The sequence below is a fragment of the Barbus barbus genome (genome assembly GCF_936440315.1).
Source record: "Barbus barbus genome assembly, chromosome: 32".
Taxonomy (NCBI): Eukaryota; Metazoa; Chordata; class Actinopteri; order Cypriniformes; family Cyprinidae; genus Barbus; species Barbus barbus.
In genome coordinates, this window is record NC_136760.1 from 25,659,767 (window position 1) to 25,672,445 (window position 12,679).

At 39.1% G+C, this 12,679-nt stretch overlaps 1 protein-coding gene across 11 annotated transcripts in view; it reads left to right on the forward strand.

The window, feature by feature from the left end:
• LOC306852447 (transcription factor COE3) overlaps nt 1–12,679 on the forward strand; it is a 95,995-nt gene that overhangs the window by 58,761 nt on the left and 24,555 nt on the right. For 5 of the 11 annotated variants that reach the window (XM_079389292.1, XM_079389293.1, XM_079389287.1 and 2 more), the window contains exons 7-9: nt 476–557; nt 5,020–5,137; nt 11,735–11,865. In XM_079389292.1, the coding sequence (XP_079245418.1) occupies nt 476–557; nt 5,020–5,137; nt 11,735–11,865 (331 nt within the window). Of the gene's footprint in view, nt 1–475; nt 558–5,019; nt 5,165–11,731; nt 11,866–12,679 lie in introns of all 11 variants that reach the window. The other 6 variants (XM_079389288.1, XM_079389286.1, XM_079389289.1 and 3 more) reach the window with 2 other exon arrangements.

A 12,679-nucleotide genomic window follows, 5' to 3' on the forward strand; every position in this document is an offset into this window, starting at 1 on the left:
TCGTCTGTGATGAGCAGGGCTCAGGTGTGCTGGTTTACCTCCCCATTGAGCACGTTAAGCCTTAATTACAGGGTAGAACAGGGGAGGAAAGAGGGGGGCGGAATATTAACTGACTTCCTGTCAGTGACGGGCAGATGGGTTCTGTGGGGAACTGTGGGATTTGGATGCGTCAGCCACACGGACAGACTGAAAAACAGATAAACAGAGAGACAGGGAGGTCGTGGGAGGGTGAGGAACAAAACACTAATGATCATTACTCTGAGGGGAATTATCTAGAAACAAGGTGAATCCAGCTGTCGGTTTCATCGTGCTTTTGTTGTGGTCGTGTTGTGTTTGGACGTCCTGGACTCGCTCTGCTATGAAGTCTACGGTTGTATTTTGTGCTATTGATTTGTTCCGTGCCACTGTTCTCCTGGTTTTGTGCTGGATTGATTGTCTAATGTGGAGTTTTCCCTCTCTTTGTCTTCTCTTGCAGATTCTTTTTGAAATTCTTCCTCAAGTGTAATCAGAACTGCCTGAAGAATGCAGGAAACCCACGGGACATGCGCAGATTCCAGGTAATGTTTTCTTTTTCTCTGCACACACACACATTCTAATGTGAAAAACAGGCCGCTTGCTGGGGCAGCTATATGGTGTATCGCTTTGTGGATATATTTAAACGGACTGCCTGGACCCGGTCGAAGGCCAGAACTGTCTCCTCCAGAGATGCTTCGATTCTGCAAATCGGCTGAAGCACATTCAAAATGTTATGCACATACAAATAAACCTTCAGTATCTGTCTGTCTACAATTCTATCTATTGCTCTATACATATTTTCTTATGTAAAGGTCTATACTCCACAAATGTATCTATGCTATATATATATATATATATTCTACTTTTATTCATTTATATACCTCTATTTCTATGTTACCATTCAATCACAGAAGACATTATTAGATACAGTACACAGAAAGGCCACAGCCTTGGAATTCATTATAAAGGTGTGTGTGTGTGTGTGTGACCGATCCGCTTAACCCAGTGCTATGAGGATGTGTGTTTATATACTTGTGGTTATATAGATGTATTGTCGAGCGGACAGCAGTGGTGCAGCCGTTTGCACAACTTTCATTTTTCATGCTTTGGAACGTCAAGTCTCTTCACTGATATTGATCCATGCTTCCAGAGCAGAAGGTCAGAGCCGGCGTGAGAGGAAGTGTCCTTTCTGTCTGCACGCCGAGTAAAAGAAACATCCGTCAACACAGATGTGCCTCCCCAGAATAAAGTCACTGGACCTCTCTTTCTCTCGCTGTAACAGCATGTCTGGGTTTTCAACCTATTTACACTTCTCTGCCTCTGCACCTGGTTTAGGTGTGTGTGTGTGTGTGCGCGCGCGCATGAAGAGCCATACTAATGCAACTGTATCTTCAAAGAGTACTCATTTCTGTTCATTTATTCATTCTGACTTCTCTCTTCTCCATCAGTCTTTGCCTTTGGAATCTGTTCTCATCTCCTCAAAACTTCCTTCAAGGAAACATCACCCTTCACAATGAAAACATTCTCTTCTACACTCCACATTCTGGTGTTTTTACTCCAAATAATTTCAACAACCCTGCGGGGAGAGCTTATGACAGCATCACTTTTTTGAAATCATAATCAGCAGACAATTCCAACCAAAAGCAGCCTCTGAGACAAATGACCCAAAGCCGTGATGCCTGTCAGTCTGTGAGCAGAGTCCATTAACAAGACACCTCTCCTCCAGCGCTAACCCTTAAACTCTGCTCTGCTAAGCTAAATGCCACCTCCAGAATAAATTTCACTCATGTTCCTTTCTCCATGATCTCATGGCAAGGTCGTGCTTTTGGGGTCTCTGTCTTCCCCCATTTGCCATTCCATTTTCTTTTTCTGATCCTCTATTTTTTTCTGAGAGAAGTATAGATCTAGAGGCCTATTCACACCATGTCTTTTTGACCGGACATACATTCACAATTGTATTTAATGCACAAAAGGCTTCTGAACCTAATTCAATAAAATGTAACTGCCATTAGTTTTGGGTTTTTATATATATACATAGATTTTCTTCCTATTCCAAACTATATATTTTTTAATTGACATTTATTTTTTTAAATATATTTTGTCCAACGATTAATATTATGTATCTAATAATAATTTATTTTATTTCTTATTTTATTTATCATCATTATTAATTAATTTATTATTATTTTTTTATTTTTGTTTAAATTGTTTTGATGCTGAATAATTGATTTCAGTATCCAAACAATACAAACTGTATCTATTTTTTTTTATTTTAATTCAAAATAGATTTTTTTTAATTATATGTACTTTTAAAGTTATTTTACATTTCAATTTTATGTACGATACATTTTAAAATGTGATTCATTATTTGTATTTTTCATTCAGATTTTTTGTCAGTTTGTAATTGGTTCAGTGCTAAATAATTAATTTCAATATCTAAATTTGATCTTTCTCAATCAATTCAGCAATGCAGAAAGTAGTTTGTGAACATTAATTGCAGCTTATTTGTTGTGAATAGGCCTCACGTATCATCCTTATCATGACTCTTGACTGTGAATGTGACAGAGGGAATATTCCAGATTGTAACTGCTCCACTTCTACTTCGGACCCCCCACAACACCGCAGCCCACCCCTCCAATCCCTCTCCTCATTCAGATGCTAAACGAGCCTCATTCTCTCAATGCAACTGTATGGGCAGCCCTCTTTAGTAAACAGATCAACAAAAACAAAGAAAACCCTCTCATCTGTTACCAGAGGGGCTCTTCTCAAATTCTCTTTTTCTTTTGAGGATTTTCCACCCTTCTCCATCACAGGCTGTGACTAATAAGATAAAACAGCTAATCAATAAATCTATAGATCAATATAATGGGGTGAGCTAGCGATCTGTGGGTGCGTTTGAGTGCGTTTGAGTGGCTGCTAATGGATGATGGAGCAGATGAGAGACTCTCCGCTTATTTCTGTTCACCTTAAGTGGCAGATTAAACACTAATTGTAGCCTTTTGTGAAAAAAAGCCACAGTGCTTCAAAATGGAGGCCTCTCTTTGATTGACAAGGGCTTGGCTAGTTCTTCTCAGACAAGCCTCTCCTCCTTTATCTAACACGCACACTCATGTAACCGCCCAAGTGTCGTCTTTAAATAGGAAAAAAGAGGCTCTCCTTCTTACAAAGCTTAATTATATTCTTCAAATGAGAAATTAAATGCGCTTTATATAGAGTTGATTCCTGTACGGCGCTTCCTTTGGAGAAAGAAATACAACGACCTATTGCGACGTAGGACCAGAGTAAGACAATGTTAAACATTTTTCACCTTCATTAAGTGAATTTGATTTAGTGTTTGACACCCAGAATTAGTGTACTCCATTTTTGGAAAAGTACAAAGTGTTTGATAATGGGTCTTGAGAAGTCTGAAGACCTGTTTGGAAACATGTCGAATGCGTGTGCGTTAATCTGATTATTTAAAGTGAACGTGTTTATTTGGAAGTTTCTAAGCAGATTTGAGCCGTGGCTAACAGTAGCCTGTTCGAATTCAGGCTGGGTCATTAGCAGTCAGACTGCGTGCCAGCTTACACGAAGCGTATTGAACCGCGCTAGTCATCTTTCATTGCTTAAGGTGTGAAAACAGACTTTTTTTTTCGGATTATAGTGATATAACTTATTGTTTTAATAATGTGAAGCCTGCAGGGAGTAGTTCCACCAAACCTAGTAATCGAGCAACTTTTCCCTTGTTTCGCTCCCTCCTGCTTGGCTTGGAAAATAAACAATGGGCACAGGTTCAAGCTCCAGCGCTTAGCGAGGCAAATGTGTTTGCGGTTATTGTTTCGAAGGTGTGGAGTGGTCGCACGGTTGTCAGCATTCAAAATAAAGCCTCACTGGTATGGAGGAGAGAAGTCAAACAAACAAAGCAGCAAACGCGGTGTGTGTGTGTGTGTGGCGCGTGTGCGTCCGTGTCCAAAGGACCCTACTGATCAGAGGCCTGCCGGGTTCATCCGCTAACTGTACTGAGACCTGCTCTCATGTTGATTCGACACCACAGGCCAAAAAGGCTTTTTGTGTTCATTTTCTCGCAAATAAGACCCACAACAAAGAGGGAGCTGAAAAAAGAGCCTCGGTTTCTGATAAAGACCAGCAGACACCCTCAGAAGTGTCCTCCTTGTTTCTCTGGCCTTTAAGTACTCACACAGAAAGGCCTCTGGTCAAAAACAAGCCTGATATTTTTTGGATGCCAAATGATTCATTTAGTTGCATGAAGTCTATGCTAAGTCTGTTTATATCAAGTTCATACTTTTGGTGAGAAAAACATGTGCAACAGGATTTTAATGTGAAATAATGGATTTCTATAAACTCAAATCGTAATACAGCTATCATCTGTGATATCTTTTTTAATTAAGGAGTTTAATGTAATTTATCTATGCATTTTTAATTGTTGGATGTTGAACAATTAATTTAGTTAAATATTTTAATTCTAAATCTTTACTAACACTTTCAAATCAAATTAAAACCATACAGAAATGTCATCTTTTATTATTTGAAGAATGTTATTTTTCAGTTTTTAATAATTAATGCATTAATATAATTTAGATGGTGAACAATTACATTTTTTAAAGACCTATTGATAGCGCTTTACTTAAAGCCTTATGTAAATTTAAAATGCTTTATGATATTTGTAGATTCCTGGTTACATTTGAAATTGGTTGTTTAATACTTTCTAAAGGTATGTTCAATGAATAGATAAGTATTATAATGTTTTGTACTGTAACTGTGGTTAAAATTATTCATGAGACCATTCAATGCATTATAAGGTGCATTACAAGGCATAATTAATGTATTAAAATACTTTTATAATACATTATATATAAAGGCTTTAAGTAAAGTGTTACCGGATTCATACCAAGTCAAAAACATTTCATAGGAGTAATGTGAAGTACTTTTCTACACACGTCTTCACACAAGGCCCAATGTAGAGATTGAACATGCTTTCAAACAATCTTTACGTTTTCTTCACAGGTCGTTGTATCGACAACGGTTAATGTGGACGGTCACGTGTTGGCCGTGTCGGACAACATGTTCGTCCACAACAACTCAAAACATGGCAGAAGAGCCCGCCGCCTTGACCCCTCAGAAGGTACGGCCACTCCTTATCTGGAGAATGGTAGGCACATTTCCCATAAAACTATTATTTGCCAAGCTTTTCTCACTTTCTCCTATTTTCCTGCCTTTCCCTTTTCCCTTTTCCACATTTTTAGCTCACATTCTTTTAGTCATCCACATCCGCCTTTTCTCGCTCATCCACCAAACATAGTAGTGAAGCTTTAGAGGAAACATGGCTAGTTCTTTTAGAGAATATTCATGCTTTCTCTGTCCACTGAGCAGTACTTTTAGAACTTTTTAGTTTAGATTTTTGATGTTGCTACCTGATTAAATCACTATATATATATTGTTAATATTAGTATTGATTAAATCTTCACAGTTTTTTCTATTTTTATGAATGATTTTGGGCCACGTTTTTAAAATTCTCTTAAATTATATCATGTTGTGTTTTTCTGTAATTCTGAAGATTGTGTCTTTAAATCAAGTATGATGCGTTTTTTATCACATAGGCACAGACAGCAAATCAGTGCATGCTAAATATTTAATAAACACATTAATATGAAATATTTGGGTTAATTTGAATATACTTTCACGTTGCTACGTTTAATACATTTTACCATGATATTCCTCAAAATTAAGTGCAGAAAATGCACTGATTTCATCCAGGCTTGGTTTTAATTAACACTGTATTTTTATACAAAGTGTTTTTTGGTTCTTTGAGTTATAAAGCAAGTCACCGGATGGTAAAATTCATATTTTGCTGCTTTGTTAGACTGAGCTGGTTTTGATCGCTCTACTTCAGTACTCAAATCTCTGGGCTAAGCTTTAAAACAGAACATAATCTCTGCTCATTTAAAAACATAACATTAGTATTTTCTTTGTCTTAATCAGTCCGTAATTACCATATCAACCAAAGCGCCAGTAATATTTAATGATGCAAGAGAAATCGCATCAAATCCCTGCTCGTGTGAGACAAAAAACCCAGCAAAAATATTTGTTTTCTATTTCTCGGCTTCTCGCATTAATGTCGGCGAAACGCAGTACAGAAGTAGCGTAATTGAACGTTTGTGCCCTGAGCGCTCGAGCGTTTGGTATGCTGACGTATTGTTTGTCTCTCTGCTGTAGTTGCTTGATAGTAGGTGTGTTTTCCTTAGCAACCGCCTTTAATTAGGAGAGCAATTAAGAAGGTTGAGGCCTCTCCCCTCGTCTGCCAGAGTCCCGTGGGACCGAGAGGGAGAAAGAAAGAAAAAACACGGCCCAACCCAAACACTGCTGAGGCTATCCTTCATCAAAGCCAGTTTTATTGTAAATCTTTTACTAAGCTTTCATTACTGCGTTTACAGCCATCGTATAGTTCGGATTTCAGTGGTTTTATTGTGTGGGGAAAAGATCATTCATAATTTGTGATTTTATCGTTTACATCAAAACTTTCTATCGCTAGGCCTCGCATATACGATATTCACAGAATGAATCCGTTCCCACTCGCGGTGAATTCTGACAGCACTGTAACAAGTGGTGGCGATATTCCTGACAACTCTTTTAAATTTCCGACTGTTTTAAAAGCTCACCTCCTCCTTAAACACCCACCGGCCTCGCAGACGCACGCTCTCGCCACTTAGTTACCTGCTGTTTCACCCGCCCCTGATGGCAAATTTGGGCTGTAGTGAATATTACAGCTACCTTTCTAATATCTGGCCCTTTAAGGGCAACCGGGGGGCCGTTAAAACCGAAAGAAAGAGTTTTCTAACATCTGACAGTTACCGAACTTGGCGTTTAATCACTTCTTTAAACTCGGGAGAACGTTTAAAACTTATCATTCGGCTGAGAAGGAAACTTGAGAAGGGTTCAACCTGTCATCTCTTTCCATTCTTGTCTAGAAGTGCACACATGTACAGGATATATAGTCGTAAAATATAAATTTGTCCATATTTACAGTCAAGCCCGGGCCTGCACCGCATATACGGGGTGGTTTAGATTAGAAACACATTCTTGAAAGTGATAAATGCAACCCGACAGAGCTCCAAAGCGGCCACGGGGAGGTCCTACCGTTTCTCCTTTCCTCTCACCCTTTTATCTAATCATCTAATTCAGACGAATTTTCCCGGACAGTGAATTTACTCTGCCTTCTGATCTTCAACTTAAAGTAATTCCCTCTCGCATGGCCCAGCGGACCCTCACCGCTGCCGTGCTCTCCGAGCACATGAGCCCCTTTCATTATTTACAGCTGGAGAATGAAACCTGGGGGAGGAGAAAGAGGCGAGCGCACACTATAGGAGGGTTTCTTTTGCATTAGCGCCATTTAGATACGCCACGCAGAAACATATGTATGAATTCACACAGGCACGAATGTGCGCGCACGCACTTGCATCCAAAACGGCCCCATCTGCACATAACCAGACACGACATACACAATCGACAGCCCCCTCCCTTGTCCAAAAGCACATATTCCCAGATTTGGAAACCACCTAGTGTTGGTTCTGCGACTATAGTGATGCACAAGACAGAAAAGAGAAGGAAGATATTTAGTGCAAGCAAAAGAAAGTCTCTCTTGCGGCGCACGCACCCCCTCCGGTCTGGGCCTAGAGCTCCGGGTTGATTTGCATACCAAGTGGCGGTAATGTTGTTAGGTTTATGCAATAAAGACGAGCGGTCGGCGTCTGTGAGGCCATAGCCAGTTAGAGAGGACAGATGGGCCGACGTGAGGTAAGAGCTCTAATCCCATCAGCGCCGGGATCAGCCTGCCATCTGGACATCCCCTGCACAATTACAAGACATTTTACACGCTGGAACAAAGGAAGGTTGCAGCAGGCAGGATGGGACCTGTTAGAGTGCCTCAATATTGGGGAGTGCAGCGAAGAAGGTGACAAACACGCCGGCCGCCATGTTGCCATAGAAGACGACTCAAGTCTGATTAAAGCTTCACACCAAGACGCCATGGTGTTCTGTAAACAATACACACGGGAAAACACACACATACACACAGTATTGCTTTTTGACCGTCCACTTCAGCCAGAGGAAGCCCGTCGAAACAAAGCCAGCGATTTCTCTGAGCGTAAAGAACTACCACAAAATTAGTCAATACATTTATACATCCATGCATGCATGCAGATTCCTTCTTGGAATGCTAATTTTATATATTAGTATTCATTTTTATTCTCTTATAAACTTTACCACACTTTGATTTATAGTCTCAATAAAATGTGCATGTATACTGGATACAATTTTTTATAAATAGTATGTGAAATGGTGACCATCAAAAATTATAATCACATGATCTCTTTATGTTGCATGTGAGTAGCATCAAATTATTATCGTAGAAATAAATGGTTATTTTGCCATTTTTAAATTGTTTGTGTAAAAATGCAGTATTTGTTGCAGCAATTAATCCTATTTTAAATAATATATTAAATATTAAATCATATATTCTTTAGCATTTAAAATGGTAACTATATTATTTAACATCACAGCATTGTGTCATATTAAATATTGAATTTTAAATAAATAATATTTGCAATATGTTCAAATGTGATAAATAATATTTTCTTATGTTTATACTTGTATTAACATTAATATAAAATACACATTTATAATACGATTATATAAATACCCTATTATATTTTCTATTTATTAAATATATTATTTCATATAATATATGAATATAATGATATTATTGGTTCGAACCAAAAATTTTGTAAATGCGTTGTTGGATAGTCGTCGTAATGTTTCTATTTCAAACACATATCAAACTACATACCCTGCTAAATTGTTCTCCCATGCTAAAACATGTTCCTGCCCATCACTTCCTAGTGGAGTGTTGAACTTGGCCTCTCCGGGCCGCCATAGACCATGTCTGCTTTCTCCAATTTTCATCATCCGCTTGAGTGCATTTCGCACGTATATCATTAGCTGACGAACACAGGCTGTGTAATTCACTCCTTTATGCTTCCCATTCAACACATGTTCCCTCTCTATATTCACGCAGAATGTATGCAAATGCTCCGCAGCGGAGGGGCGAGAGGTCTGGCAGCCCTTTCTCTGGGATGGCGGGGGGGAGCGTTGCGAATTCCGAGGCAATGCGTGGTGATCTCAGGCCACAGCTGCCAGACTGCCCCTCTCGTGGGCCCGTTCTCACCTCGCACATGCGCAGATACGCTCACGTGCACGCACTCCCTTCCTTCTGCTCACCTACACAAAGTAAATTTGTTTACTGTAATTTTTGGTGAATGATTTGCTATAATTGGTTGCGCTGATGAAGGTCAGTCCCTATGAGGAGTCGTGTCTGTCTTTGGAGACTTGATCCTCTTTCAAACGCTCTGCCTGCAATTAAGAAAAGCAAATGTCATTCCCAAGCCTCAGAAATGAAAATTTGTATGAACTTATTAGCATGAAGTCAACAGCTCTAGTTAAGGGCAAGCTCCCAGTGTGAGTGTGTGTGTGTGTGTGTGTGTGTGAGTGAGCTCAGGGCTTCTGGTGCTCTGGGAGCTGAGAGGAATGAGTAAATATAACCTCCACTAGTCTAACATTAAGGCAAACAAAGAAAGCTGCCTTGTCTGGGCTGTTCTACACAACAATACCTAATGTTGATTAACTAGGGCCGCTAGAACAGCAAAGAGGCAGCAGAGAGAAAGACCTGCACACATAAGGGCTTAACCCTGCAGATGTACCTCATATAAAGATCATAAATATATAATTTATTGCATTATTAGTTGAGCTTATGAAGTACATGAACAAACCCCTAACCTTAAGTATTAAATGTGGGCATGTAATGTGTCCCAGACCAGCTATACGACTTCTGTTATTCACCTTGTGAAGCCTTAAACTGGCAAAAAAGTCTCATAGTTTTGCATTAAAAGGTCCACGAGACATATATAGGGACTAGACTAACATAGAGACTTTGGGGTCTCCTTTAAAAAAAAAATAATAATTTAATAATTTTTATGTAGTCATTTTATGATTTGTGATATTTTATGATAATGATATGATTTTTGTATTTATCAATAATTCAACATCCCGTTTTAAATTATTCCTTAAATATAGTAAACATATTAATCAACAATGGGCTTTTAAAATGATTTAAAAATATTAATATCAAATTGAATTAATATGAATATATATATATATATATATATATATATATATATATATATATATATATATATATATATATATATATATATATATATATATATATATATATATATATACACACACACACCTTTATTTATAAAACTTATATAAATAATATATAATTTTAAATATAGTTTTGTTAATATAAATTGTAAATATTTATAATATACATATGTTTAAATTATAAAAAAACTAACAAACTGAGAGTAGCATTCGTATTGGGTTAAGTGGTGCATTGAATATTTTTTTGGTGATAAAATGATGTCAGAGTCTGTGGACTGATGAAAATGATGTCAGACACTTTTAATGGAGGGGAGAGATTCTAAGCTGAGAGGGTTTCCAAAGAAGCCAACCATTTTCTGTGCATTATTAATAATCTCCCTGAGACCTTAAAATCTAAAAGCACAATGCCATTGTTTTTCCCCTGGAAAAGAAATAAAAGGAGTGGGCAGGGAAAGCTGTAAAAATAAAATGAAAACAGCTCAAGGTGAAGGGCTACTGTTGCGTTTGAATTGTTGGCCAGTATTAGCGGCATGTTGTTGTATCCGCGCTCTCTTTGCACGGGAGTTCGTATTCAAAAGGTGCTTTGGAGGGGGTGGAAGGAACAGAATCAACACAGTGAATAGGAAAAGCTGATCAAAGCGCACAGCGCTAAGATGTTAACGGGGGGTCGAGTCGCCCTGGGCCTCTGACCGCTTACAACTGTGATAGCACCTCTCGACTCTGCAGGGGTGGAAGTAATAATGCATTATTGTAAGTAATACAATAATGTATGCTAATGAGCCATTGGCTAACTTTACGACAAAGGCGGGGTCAGAGCCACGGCCTCATTTTCTAATTTAAGAACACATGTATGTCACCATTAGCGCGATTTCGATCGTAAACCTACAAATCCCACCTCATCTTCTCTAAAATCTGATTTTAAAGACCCCAAAAAGTACTCATTACCAAAAGATAAGAGACACAGGGAGATAAAGGGTTGGAAGTAAGGAGAAAGTTGGAAGTTTTTAAACCAAAGGCGAAGTTTGCAGATGAAAAGGCTCGACCCAATTAGCGGGTGCATGAAAAATCGAACCCCCGCTTTTTTGCGCTCTCCGCCCGTGCTTTGCTCCACAACCTTTTGATTGACTGATGTCAGATCTGTGAAAACCCGACAGATAAATCAACGGTCCTGGTGCACGCAGCGCTTAATCATCAGTAACGGCCGCATTTGGTCTAGCGTATCCGTACTACGGCGGTTTATCTGCTAGATGGGCGCTAGGCACATCAGTCAATGTTTTCTTTTCCCTCTCATTGTGTTAGCGAACAGTTTAATGGCCGATTTCTACACGGAAGTGTTGATGTACGACACAGGCCTGTTATCTTTACGTGGCCCAAATCATTCATGCTTTGTTTACTTTAGGGTTTGATTATCCTCAGCGTGAGAATGATCTGCATGTGGCTAGCGTGTGTCTGTACAAAAGCGGGATCCTGAGTGTTGTGCTTTTTGTCCTGTTATAAGCAGCTACCCCGTGCATAAAGGCCATTAGCCCCAGTGAAGGCTGGACCACTGGAGGAGCCACGGTCATCATCATTGGCGATAACTTCTTCGATGGACTACAGGTCGTGTTTGGCACCATGCTAGTGTGGAGTGAGGTAAGACTTTGGTGTAAAACCATTTTATTGTGTACGAGATATTTGCCCAGCCATTTGTTTCTGTAACAGCCTTCTAATGAACTTCATTAGATTCTATAAAAAGTGATTACGCGAAAACTGTGATTATACACAGTTTATGAAGCCCTGCTTCTACGGGTTTAATGCAATTATGCTGGCGTCCGTTTATTGTCTCTTTACATTTACTTTTTGTTCATTTCACGCCACATAAATATATAAATAAGAGTGAACTAAAGGGATGCCGAAGCTGCGTCGTAATTAGTTCGAAGCTAATAAAGACTTCAGGTTAGTGTGTTCCTTTATGAGTTGATAAAGCTGTCTGGCATATATTTGCCGGTTGGAGCCTCAACGAGCCAATCAGCGTTTGTTTATTCGATTTTATTTTATTATTTTTCTTTTCCTAGTTTAATCACAAGAGCAGATAAGGAGTTAGATAAACAAACTGCATGCTAAACAGCCCCACAATAAGTCCACAGAGGCCTCCGCCGCGTTCCTTGCCGAACCGTGAGGTCTTGCAAAACAATTGAACAATTAAGGGTGAAATATCTCAGAGGGGGAAAAACGAGCCAGGGAAAGCAAGGAAAACAGTGAAGGAAAGACATATGGAGGTGATTTTAGCAGGACTCCTGCCCCTTGGCCTTTCTTTGGCTCGGTGTAATCCAAGGTCTGTTTGCTGACGTTAACTCTAAAGCGAGGAGAAAAAAAAAAAACGGAGAAAGTTTGCAGTTGGGTTTTGAATGGCTTCTCCTTGACAGGTTAATGTACCACTGAGGCCTTCGAATCTGTGCATCAACTG